General features: G+C 38.4%; 1 protein-coding gene and 1 pseudogene across 1 annotated transcript; both read left to right on the top strand.

Annotated features, from left to right (window-relative positions):
* Window positions 1-1,563: 1,563 nt before the first annotated feature.
* On the top strand, window positions 1,564-4,955 carry LOC134216161 (NKAP family protein CG6066-like; annotated as a pseudogene).
* A 4,146-nt stretch (window positions 4,956-9,101) lies between these two features.
* LOC134216160 (2-phosphoxylose phosphatase 1) lies at window positions 9,102-11,258 on the top strand. Its single transcript, XM_062695125.1, has 2 exons — window positions 9,102-9,273; window positions 9,342-11,258. Exons 1-2 carry the CDS (start codon window positions 9,180-9,182, stop codon window positions 10,979-10,981), a joined length of 1,734 nt encoding a protein of 577 aa, XP_062551109.1. The 5' UTR covers window positions 9,102-9,179; the 3' UTR covers window positions 10,982-11,258.
* The last annotated feature ends 1,849 nt before the right edge of the window (window positions 11,259-13,107 follow it).

Raw genomic sequence — 13,107 nt, 5'->3', positions numbered from 1 at the left:
AGCATTGTTTTTTCACATAAGTTACTATTTTCCTATCAACTCTTACATAAATTTCAAATAGCGTGTGCACACAAATTACAATTTGATTCCAAGAACAGCAAATATGTTCGTTCAAGCACATGCTGAGCATGGTTGGTTGTCAGTAAAGTAAATGTACACAAAATCGAAACGCAAGCTTCAAAATGATCAAACTTAGATAATACCGTCAACGGGGGTGCCATTGGGCCAAAATGTGGTATGTTCCGAGTAAATGTTACATTGGAATCAATTTTAATTAGTTTGGTATAAGTTTGCATAACAAATTTACCACTGTGTGGGGAAAAAATAATAAATGAGGGAAATTTTTCAAAGTTGTATGTTGTTCAAAATTGGCCCATTCTCACCCCTCATAGGGGGTGACATGAGGCCAAATAAAATAAAGTTCAGCGGTGATGATGTTTCGATTCAATCATTCATTAAAAATAATTGTCTACATTATGGCTCTTACCAACTATGTAAGGCAAATCAACCAAAGGCTTGGCCCAATCTCACCCCTTTTTAGCGTGCATTGCACAATGGTCCCAGAGTCGAATCTAGCAAGACAAAAATGTTTGCGCCAAAACTATTAGTTTTAGATATATAGTGTCTTTGGGAAAAAAATCATATTTTTTGACGATTTTTTTCCATGCAGTGAAATTAGGGTGGTACCTATATTTCAGAAGTTCATAATATCAACTTTTTAATTTTTCTGTAAAGACTTGTGCAATGTTCCACAAAGTTGTAGAACAATGAATTTTGAGCAACTTTGCCGAAGAAACCATTTTTCTATCACTTATGGTTCACAAGTTATGAGCTTTTTCAATAAATACGTTAGGGCGGTCCCTAAAAATCGGTATTCTTCACATAACTTTTTATACATTCATTTCTCGCATAAACTTTGTTCCGAGCACTTTTAGGACTTTTAAAGACGCTCATTTTTGTTAAAGGACCATGGATCTATCTCTTATAACACAAAAGTTATTTGAGTTTTTGTACACAGAGCAAAAAAAAGTTGGGATTTTTACATTTTCCGCCTTTCAATTCAAGAGTAAGGAAAATTTGGTATTTTTGAGTGTTATAATGTTTAAATTGAATACAAAATGTTTAATCTGAATGCTTTTATCTCAGTGTAAAACTGTGGTTTTCACAGTGGGAACAATCAATACAAAAATTGTAAAATTATCAAAGTCACTTCCAATTTAAGTCTTTCTGGCAACCGTGACACCAACAAAAAAAAAATACTGGCAGCCCATGACGATCTGTCAAGTCGGAAATTTGTGGGAGAATGTTTGTTTACCAAGTTGCGCACCCGCACCAACCCGGCCAAAACCCGGAAAAATTCAAACGCCACCGCGGAGATTTCCTCCCATACTATCGACCCCGACAAATTAGGGTCTCGCCGACATTTCTCACCAACACGAACGCAGGTTCGTGGTTGCAAACAATCCCATTTGATTTTGCCGTGACAGCTGCTCGTGGTTGCAAACAAACCGAGTAAAAGTGTGAGTGAAACGTGCGTGTACGTACACGATCGCTGAAAGCCTCATGGATCGTCGAACAGCCCACCAGCCTAGGCGAAGGGCAAACCGAAAAAAGGAAACGATAAGGAAGAGCAGCACCCACCACGAGCACAAGTGGCGACCCGGGAGAGTAAGTATTTTGATTCTGGTTGTAATCTAGCTGTTTTTTTTGTATTAAATTTGTTCGTCAGCACCTGGCTAGGACCATGGTGCTTCTAGTTGTAATGAGTAGTTGGCGTTTGTTTTAAGTCAGAAAGTGTCAGAAAGAAATTTCATTTTGAGCTTTTAACATTTGTTTTCCAGCCATTGCCATCGAAAAACGGAACATTAAAAAGATGAGAAGCTGTTGACAGAAATAAACACTAAGCCAAAAACGGTGTTTCGCTTTGAAGCGTCCCCGCTGACGAGATGCGATGAGATGGGCCTGGGAAAGATGCTGCAGACAACTTTCCTGTTGGGGAAAGGTACGAGGAGGTGCACGCAACAGTATGAACGAGGAATTCATGTCAAGGCGATTGCAGCGGAAAATTATTGAGGAGGAGGGTACCCCGATTGCGTGGGTGGATTCGCCCCCACCAAGAGAATTATCCGATGACGAGAAGGAGCAAACCGCGACCAAAAAAGTAAAAGCTTCAAAGAAAACGAAGAAGAAAAAGAAGGGCAGTGAGTAAGGGTAAGAAGAAGAAGAAGAAGAAATCCAGTAAGAAGAACCGCAAAAAGAATAAGCACAATAAGAAAAGGAAAAAGAAGGTCTCTTCCTCGTCATCAGCGGATTCTTCCTTCGTCATCATCGGGCAACAACGAAAAGGAAGAGGAGTGGATCGAAAAGTCGGGTAGCAATGCGGAAGCCAGAGCCGGAACATCCAAGGGTAGTGGTGATGGCGATGGCGTCGTGGGACCGATCAAAACCAGCGGAAATCTGAGCCAGAAGGACTTTTGTCGGGCACTGCTGCCTGGTGAGGGTGCCGCGATGACCGCCTATGTGATCGAGGGCAAGCGAATAATTGTTCATCCGCGGCGTGGTGAAATCGGGCTTACATCGGACGAGATTGCCAACATTGATGACATTGGATACGTGATGAGTGGTAGCAGGTAAGTTTTATCACCTTTTTCTCAATCGGTAAACTTTCTTACTAATTTTGGTATACTTTTATTAATGCACTGCTTTTCCATTAAGCTTTTCGTTCTTTTTTAGTTTAATTATTTTTTGTTTTTTCATTTTCGTTTCGGCTATCTTTTACTTTTGCCTTGATTTTCTTCTTTATGTGGATGAACAATTTAAAAGATAATGAATAGCATATTTTTTTCTTTTTTTTTTCAGATATCGTCACATGGAGGCGGTCCGCATCCGTAAGGAAAATCAAATCTATTCTGCGGACGAGAAACGAGCGCTGGCCATTTCAGCAAGGAAGAACGTCAGAAGCGCGAAATCAAGATCTAATAACATCTAATAATCTAATAATAATTCTATAGAAAGGAGCCGATTAGTGAGAGAAGCAACCCGCTCCTGTGACGACCCGGAAGAGTGAGTAGTTTTGATTTTTGTTCTGTATGCAATGCCAAGGGTGTATTCAGAGGTTGGGCCGTAGGGGGGTTGTATTGTCGGCGTAGCACCAACTTAGAATTCGGAGGTCGGGACTTTCTTCCGAAGTTTTTTCTGTCAAACTAATTGATGCGTTGTTTAGCGCATCTTTAGGCGAATCCAGCGCACTACTTCCGAAGTTAGAAAAGTTGCCTGTATCTGGAGAAAAATCCAACTTCGGTATAAAAAGCGTTCTAACTTTACTCCGGATAGACAATATTATTCCACAACAGTTTATGGTTTGGAAAATTTGCACGGCAAAAATTGTATTCCTATTTTTCTTTTGCGTTTATAAGGAGAAAACATTTTTTTCAAATTATCCAACAGTTTGAAGGTCCGGCTGATCAAATTTTTTACAAAGCACGATTTTTATAATGTTCATGCTTACTTCATGCTTAAGTCTTTATTATTTGAATTCAATCGAATGGTCGATAGATAACGTTTGAATTGAATCTTTAATATTTCAACTGTCTAGTACTTTCCATTTAATTCCACCACGTTTTGTTATCTTTGCAGATATATTTGTTTTGCACCCATCTCCAACGAACGACGGAACAGGTAGAAGATGAGGAGCTGTTGGCGTGTTCCACTTTGAAGCGTCCCCGCCGTATATCAAGGCTGGCGAGATGCGAGACTACCAAACAAGAGGTCTGAAACAGAAATCTAAGCCAGCCAACTTCAGGAGCAGGGATTTCGAGTACTGGTTTACGACGATGACATCGATCGTATTCTGTCGGCTCGGACGGTTTACGGAATTGTAATTTATTCAAAATGAGTGAAGGTTTGTAGATTGATTTGGTTATTTTGCCGGAATTTCCGCGCTGAAATTTCGAACCCATTACATGGTTGTTTGCATTCCATTTCAGCTGCTCCGGATGCTATGTGGACCCCGTTCAAGCACCTCTTCAATAGTATCGACTCGTTCCTGTCGGCGTCCGGCAGTAGCGCTGGGCAACAATAGGAACAAAATGTGGCCAGTCTGGATGCGCTGCTGCGAAAGCATAAGCTGAATTTCACCACCCTGCTGCGAAATCCACCGAAGAATGCCAAAAGCCGGGAGGCAATCCGGGTCGGGATTACGGACGGAATAACGCTGCCTAAGTTTGGGTGGTGGACGAGAGTGTGATTATTTCCGATATGTACGATTTGAACGAGTACATTGCGCTGGAATTGCTTTGCACAGCGCAGCAGCAGATGCCGAATCATCCGGGGCTGCCGCGGGGCTAAGTGGCAGTATAGCTTAATTACGATGGAAGGAAGTCGCTGACTGCGAGCTTGAAGGAGCTGTTTCACGCCCGGGTTGGTGTAAGTTGGTGCACGGATGCGCCGCACGAGATTACGCAGCTGATCACAGCGTACACGAATGGGCTTGTGGCTGATGGAGTGCTGAATAAAATCGTGGATTTGCTGGGGGAGTTGGACGTAACGAAAGAACTGGACGTTCTGACGACGAATCGGGCGCTGAGTCCGCCGAAGCATCATCGTCAGGTACTGGATTTGTTCGAGGAGATTCGGGTGCTGTTGGCAACGTATTTGTTAACCTGGGCGACACAGTGCGGGCTTCCACAGGAAACGACAGTGAAGCTGATCGGGTACTTGGCCAAGTACAAGTCGACGGTATCGAGCGGAGGAGTGGACAATGCAACGCTGGCGCTGCAGATGGCTTTGATGTACGGGTTGGATATTGTAGTGATTCAGAGGTGGGAGGATGGCGAGCAGGTCGTGAAACGGCTGCCAATGGTGAGGGATCCGGAGTTCATCGAGAAGGTGATGGATTCAGTGTGTCCATGTTGGGAGTGCGAAGGTTTGTGATCGGTTTTGTTGTTCACGTTTGGATTGGATTTTTATATATATATATATATATATATATATATATATATATATATATATATATATATATATATATATATATATATATATATATATATATATATATATATATATATATATAATTTATATGTATAATTATTTGTAAATTGTTTTTTCTTATTGTATATAAATATAGTATTCTTGAATAAAAATAATAAATGAAACAAAACGGAATATTTATTTTGAATACGTAAAATTTTATGCTGACATTCTAGACTCAAATTGAAAGCGCGCATAACTTGTTGTTTTGAAAGCTAAACTGTTAATTCGAAAGTAGAATACACATTTAGTTTTGAGAGGAAAATGTCATTTCGAAAAGTCAACTCCTGTTACAGTTCTGACCGATGTGACATTCTTGCAATTGTAAATTTAACAGTCGTATACTTTCTACTGAAAATCACTAACGAATTTTCTTAACTTTACTAACGTTTCTTTGACTTTTACCAACTATTTTTTTTTGTGTGTATGAAAAACATGTTTTTTTCATATGCGTATATTTCGAAATGGAGCAATCCGATTTTCAATCTATTGGTTCTATTCGAAAGCTCGCACTTTTTTGCGTTTATGGTGAGAAAACTGAGAGAGCGTTTTTTGTTTAAAGCGTTTTATTTCATTTTGAAAAAATATGATTTTAATCGAAAAACGGCTATAACTTGATAAATAAACGAGATAGGATCATGGGTCTTCAACAAAAAGATGTGCCTTTAGAAGTTCTAAATGTGGTCCATACAAAGTATCCCTCAAAAATCAATACATAAAAATATATTTAAAAAACGGTTTTCGTAAGGAAATAAACGTGAGATCGATCAAAGCAGGCTGGTTGACACAGCTTATGATTTTTTTACGTTATTGTGCCTTGCAACAAAATTACATCTTTCGTGATAATTTTCCAAAGCTCTCATAGATGTGAAAATTTCTCCGCAGTACAAATAGTGCTATCCAAACATTCACCGCTAGGATGCACCAAGAGGCGGCCAAATTTTAAAAATATCGAAGTAGCTTTTTTATCTGGAGGTATGTTTTTCTTAGGCGACTATCTGGCACGTATTTTCCGTTGTGACCAAAAATGAGCGGAAGAGTTGTTTTTTTTGTGAGCGGTACAGTACATGGTTCGTTTACAAATTACATAATGCCGAAAAAGACAATTTTCAACCCTTACCCACCTCTTTTTTCAACTTTGATCTCGTACTTGATAAAGATTTACGCCGTTTCAAGGTTTTCCGTTCCGGAATTTCTCCTGGTGTACCTACATAGCCAAGTTGGTTGCGTTCAAGAAATGCTCTTTTTTTCTATTATTTGCCTTTCATAACATTTCGAACTTTAATGCAAACTACTGAGATTTTCCCACCTGATGAAGATTTGCTTTTGACGTAATAGTAATAAAAACGTTTCAGTAGCTAATCAATTGTCATCTTCGCTTTCTCCCACTGGCGATACCGAAAAAAATCTAATCAGAACAAGGTAGGCTTTTAACAAAGGCTATACTTCAAAAGTGACGTATTTTTAACGCTACATATCCAACAGAAAACCAAGCTACTACCAATAATATGCATAGTAGCCTGATTTTCTGTTTGATGTTTTGCATGGCACACAAAAGACATGGCAGTCTCAACGCGTATGTAAACATTCAGTAAGAATGAACCGGTGAACCGAGGAAATGCGCCCTACTTTGATCGATCTAACGTTTATTTCCTTACGAAAACCGTTTTTTTAAATAAATTTTTATGTATTGTTTTCAGAGGGATACTTTGTATGGACCAGATTTAGAATTTCTAAATACACATCTTTTTGTTGAATACCCATGGACCTATCTCGTTTATTTATCAAGTTATAGCCGTTTTTCGATTAAAAACATATTTTTTTCAAAATGAAATAAAACGCTTTAAACAAAAAACGCTCCTCCAGTTTTCCCACCATAAACGCAGAAAAGTGCGAGCTTTCGAATAGAACCAATAGATTGAAAATCGGTTTGCTCCATTTTGAAATATACGCATATGAAAAAAACATGTTTTTCATACAAAAACTCAAATAACTTTTTTGTTATAAGAGATAGATTCATTCCCTTTAACTAAAATGTGCGTCTTCAAAAGTCCTAAAAGTGCTCGGAACAAAGTTTATGCGAGAAATGAATGTATAAAAAGTTATGTGAAGAATACCGATTTTTAGGGACCGCCCTAACGTATTTATTGAAAAAGCTCATAACTTGTGAACCATAAGTGATAGAAAAATGGTTTCTTCGGCAAAGTTGCTCAAAATTTATTGCTCTACAACTTTGTGGAACATTGCACAAGTGTTTACCGAAAAATTAAAAAGTTGATATTATGAACTTCTGAAATATAGGTACCACCCTAATTTCACTACATGGAAAAAAATCGTCAAAAAATATGAAATTTTTTTCCCAAAGACACTATATATCTAAAACTAATAGTTTTGGCGCAAACATTTTTGTCTTGCTAGATTCGACTCCGGGACCATTGTGCATTGCTCGTTGCCACGAAAAACCAGAACCGCTATATAAAATATCCATAAAATTCGATAAAACAACAATAGATTATCATAACATGATAACCAGGTATCCATCGATCTAAAAATTAGTTATGTTATAGATTGGTAGCATTATGGTACGAGCACAATTAGTTCTTGGAATTTGTTTTTTGATTTCCTAGACGTGAATTTTAATATAATTTCGAACCGTTTGAAGTGTTCATCAAAATTCGTGACAGTTTCTGAGATATTAGGAGTCGAAACATTTTTCGTTTTTGGCCCAATCTTACCCCCTAGGCCCAATGTCATCCCGAATGACGGTAATCAAAGATTATGCATAACAATCTGTAATTTTTGGGTTGAAATGAACTTTTACTCCTTCTAGCGGACACACATCCTTAACCTTTTTGAAACAAAAAAGAAGCTGGCACGCACGATGCTGGTTTTTAATATTTTCCAACATAACTTCTCTTCTTTTTGGCGTAAATCATATTTAGGGGTTCACAGCTCCAATCTATTCGATATGCTGCCGTTGCTTTATATTTTTGAGTGTGTAATTGATAACAATTTGTGTTTATGTCGTCTGAAATATTTAATACATTTTTATCACCATTTTTATTGAATGATCATTATTTTGGTTGAATTAAAAATGAACTCACAAAAAATCTCCAGCAAAAAATAAGTATTCTATAACGCTACTACAAGAAAAAAAACAAATTTAAACGTAGCTTGAAATCATTAAAAAGCTTATTATTTTCAAACACTGACAAGCAACCCTAATCACCCTGTAAAGGAACGAGCAAGTCAAAATTTGAATCACTTTAATGTTTAGCTCAATTTTTAGCATCTTACCGTTATTTTGCACGCATTTCTATTGAATTTTATTAGTCATAATATGGCCGTAGCTTTAGTTTAATTAATTTTTACTTTTGTCCTATCGGTCTTGCGAATAATAAAAAGAATAGAAAAGATAAAAAAAATAAAAATGATGAAATCGAAAAACTTGGAATTTGACAAATTTATTATTATAACGTTAAAACTTTGAAATCCCCATTCAAATAATTTAATTTGGTTTCAAAATTTTGAGGAGGAGGAAACAGAAAATTTACCAATAAGCGTTTTCCTGTGTATCTATAATGTATTGACTCATTAGACACGGTAGGTAAATATGAAGTCCGGTTTATATTTCACCTAATGCTGAATAAACATCACGCTTCCTCACACCATGCATACAGCATGGTGTTTTGCTTGCGACCGAACATGTGATAGTGAGGCCCCAAGCTCTGGCATAAAAACGAATGATAATTCAAACAACCAGCGATAGCGAACAGACCTTCTTACCGGTGCCATGCTATAGAAAGGAATGCCCATAAATGAATCTTTCAGATATTTTTATAGCGTGTTGATTACATTAATTGCTGAGCTTATGGCTTCTACTTGAGGGCGAGATGGGTGAGATGTTAAAACTATTAACACTGTTTCGGATTTTACGGCAAACCCCCTCACGTGGAAAACAGATGGCCACCTGGTGGCGAGCACCGCATGTAGAAATCGCGCGCAGGCGAACAGGAGTGCCTTCCACCCACCGAAGAAATTCCTCCCCCAGGGTCGAGGACAAACGTCAGAACCATAGTTGATACTAGCTGATAATTTGTTTTCCTTGGCAGTGACCAGAAGAAACCAATTTTGTGGGGAAAATTTTGAAAATGTTGCTTAGGGAAATTGCACGCTTCTCGCTGCAACATCGAACACTTTACTGTTATCTTATCTTGAGCATATGGATTTTCCTACTTATTGCTGGTAAGCAAGTTGTATTTTAAAGTCGAGAATCGTGAAAATCTAGTGAATTGATTTTTTATCACTCATAGGTATGTACAAATATATCGGATCGATCGAAAACAGTAATAGCATTTTGAGTTCGAAGAATTTCCTGTATAAGAAGCAGCAACTGTTACTGGAAGAGCGTGAACGGATTCGATCGAAGAAAATCAACGACGACGATTGCAATCATCCACAAACAATTGGAATTGGTGAAGAGGGTGGCAGCTTTGAAGGGTGGTCCTTGCAGGGCGTGTTGCTTCTCATACGTCATGGCGATCGTGGCCCAATGACACATGTGCGTGGCATTGACTCGGTTGATTGCAGTTACGAAGGTGATACGGTTGTGTCGAAGTATAGTCACTTTCTCACAAATAGCAGTTCCAGTACCACTGCAGGCCACTGGATGAAAACTGGTTCATTCCATGGATTTCCTTTGCTTCCGTCCAGCCCTAAAGCATGTCTTCTAGGACAACTGACTCAAAAAGGAGTTGCACAATTACTGAGAGTTGGAGACGTGATTCGACAAGCTTATGCGCATACTTTATCGTTGTACGCAAAGCCTGCTGTTACCAGAACAACTCCTTTTAATTCTTCCGATTCAACAACTAATCCCGTTGTCTATAATACCGAAGATATTGTTGTGTATTCAACACGATATCGACGCACGTTTCAGTCTGCCATGGCATTGATGTTTAGTATCGTTCATCCTGAAAAATGGCAGTACCTCCAAATCCAAGAAAGCCATAGTTTATCCTTTTGTTTTACTGACTGTGCTTGTCCTCAGGCGGACAATATCAAAAAGCAACTAGATAAAGAGAGCAAACAAACACTAGCAATGCAGCCAACCATCGGGGCAATTGTGCAATGGATGGGCGCAACTCTGTTGCAAAACCAACCCACAGTAGGTCAAACTAGTCCACTTGAAATACGGGACGCAATGCTGGCGCACATTTGCCACAATGCAGCACTTCCTTGTCGGAAAATTTCTCTCGCTGCGGCTCATGAGACTCGTCGCACAAGTAGTTCCAGCACGCAAGACCCCCAGGATGTGATTAATATTGATCAGGAAGACAACGGAATCGTGTTCAGTCAAAGTCAACCCAATACTGAAGAGCCTGATGACGTAGATCCGACTGGAGAGCAGGAACCCGAGATCGAAGGCTGCGTTGAAAAGAGCCACGTGACAGCACTAATGGCTTATACTCATTGGGCGGGGCTTAAGGAGTGGAAGAGCGTCCGTATGCGTCAGCAAGGCCTGCTTCGTGCGTATGGGTTCCTAAGGAATATCGTCGGGTACATGCTGAAAATGATATCCGGCGATAAAGTGAAATTCGTCCTCTATTCTGGCCATGACAAAACAATGGAATATCTGATGACGGCTCTCGGTTTGGCCACCGATACGCCCTTCATTCCCTATGCATCTCGGATGGCATTCGAAGTGTACAAAAGCGACAAGGATACCCAATACTATTTTCGATTGTTGTTCAATGGGCGTGATGAAACGAACGTGATTGCGGTGTGCGAAGGCGGTAAAAGTTTGAGCGTACCACGTGGCATACGCGGTGATCGAGCGAACTTGTGTCCTATTGAGAATATTATTCGATTTCTTCACGACGACTATTTTCTTCCACTGAATGCAACGAATTTTAAAGATGCTTGTTTAGCTCAAAAGGACAACTACTTTTAAGTTATTAATTCGTTTTAGGTTTGATCTGTGATAAATATAACTTGATTAGTATTATCGTAAGTCAACAATCAATGTAGTTGATTCAATATTTCGCGTTTAAATAAAGGAGCATGTCCAGAAGCGGTGTATGAAATCGAAACATATCATTTTGAATCGTAGTATTTGTATAAGGATTGAATCTCTATATTTACATAAAAAAGCTTTAAACAGTATGTGTAGTAATAAAATGTTATGTTAAGTAAATTATTATCGTAATAGAAAATAAAAGTTCATTTATAAGCAGAATAAACTATTTTTTATTAAATATTTTTCATTTTTGAAGTATAAGCCTAGAGAACATAAACACATAGTGAAAAGGTTTGATGATCTAGAAATTATTCAGAATAATATCAGCGGATGCCGATTTTCATACAAAATGGCAAACTTTGACAAGCTGTAAATTTGTACCTCATTGACTGTTTGAGCCGCTTAGTGTCTCTTACCACATAAATACAAGTTGATGACATTTCAATCAATTGTATTTCAGATATTTACAAAACAAAAATTGTTATTATTTTGAATTATTTGATCTAGTGTGTAATTTTTGAACGAGTGGTTCGAAAATGTGATACTTATTATCACATATTTGAAGTTCACCGCCAAAACTTTAGCTGGGGTACCTACAAAGTTGCAGCTTGTCAAAGTTGGCCATTTTTAATGAAAATCAGCCTCCACTGCTATTAGGGGAAGGGGGGGGCAATATGCCCTAGCTAAGCAAACACTGCTCTATTGTCTTATTTGTAACGCTATTCATTGGTATTTTTACATTATGCATCAGTTAAACAAGATAGCTAGTTGATGCCATTAAAAAATTGTCAAAAATCTCAATCATATTGATAATATTCACATTTCAAAAAAGTGGTGATATTTTGTTGCCGGAAAACTCATGAGGCAACACGCCTTTCAGCTAGCGGCTCCTAGGGAACAAAGTACCACGCGTCGGCGAATCAGCATTCTAGTATGGATAGTCCGTGGAGACGCAAGTACTTTGTAGGTTATTGCCACTAGGGCGTTTTGCCTCGCCAAAATGTCAGATGTTTCGGTTTTTCCGAACTTCCCATGCACTATTTTGAAACTTTCTTCGCCTATCCTACATAATTTTAGATCTAGTTTTGTTACGGACATATTAATGACGGTAAATATGAGGGAAACCAAAAAGGCGTTTTGCATGGGGGGGGGGGGGCGTTTAGGGGCCTCTTCCCCTATTCTGAACACAAGTGTATATAATATTATGCAGCAGGAGGCAATATGCTCTAAATAACGAAATACTTTGTTTTATTTCTATATTATTGTTTTTTTTTTATATTAAGTTCAACACAGGAACGAAATACTTTCTTGTCGAAATTCTTGTGAGGTCCTTTTGAATTATTTTTAATAAACCACAGGCAGTGAAAGTTATTTCATGAAAATCATTGATAAAATCAAGATAGACAAAATTGGGGAGTGATGAAATCAGGTCAATACTGTATTCACATTTCAAAAAAGTGGTGATGCTTTGTGGTCGGACAACTTATAGAGGCAAAAGCTTCTCCCATTCGGGTATAGACAGTGTGGAGGCGCGAGGTACATAATAGGGTAAGACGTATAATGCGCCCCACCTGGCCAAAACGCCCCACTTTGATTTCTAGAAAACTATAATTACCTAAGAGCCAAAAGCAGTTGGTACCTATAAATATTTGTAAAACTATCATACTATGTGAATATGGAAGTATTGTTGTACTACATAATGAGAATATTAGCATAATACAAAAAGTTACAGTTTTGATGTAACTTTCAATGTTTGTTTGCTCAACATTATGGAGCGACGCTAGCATGCTGTTCACAAAACTTGCACTGGAACACTCAGTTGGGCAACAAATAACAGTGGTTAATATGATCCAATCCATATCCAATCCAAATCCAATCCAAATCCAATCCAAATCCAATCCAAATCCAATCCAAATCCAATCCAAATCCAATCCAAATCCAATCCAAATCCAATCCAAATCCAATCCAATCCAAATCCAATCCAAACCAATCCAATCCAATCCAAATCCAATCCAAACAATCCAACCAATCCAAACCAATCCAAACCAATCCAAATCCAA

The sequence above is a fragment of the Armigeres subalbatus genome, chromosome 2, assembly GCF_024139115.2.
Source record: "Armigeres subalbatus isolate Guangzhou_Male chromosome 2, GZ_Asu_2, whole genome shotgun sequence".
In the NCBI taxonomy this organism is placed as follows: Eukaryota; Metazoa; Arthropoda; class Insecta; order Diptera; family Culicidae; genus Armigeres; species Armigeres subalbatus.
Note: the sequence above shows the minus strand (reverse complement) of the source record. Positions and strands in the feature narration are given on the sequence as shown.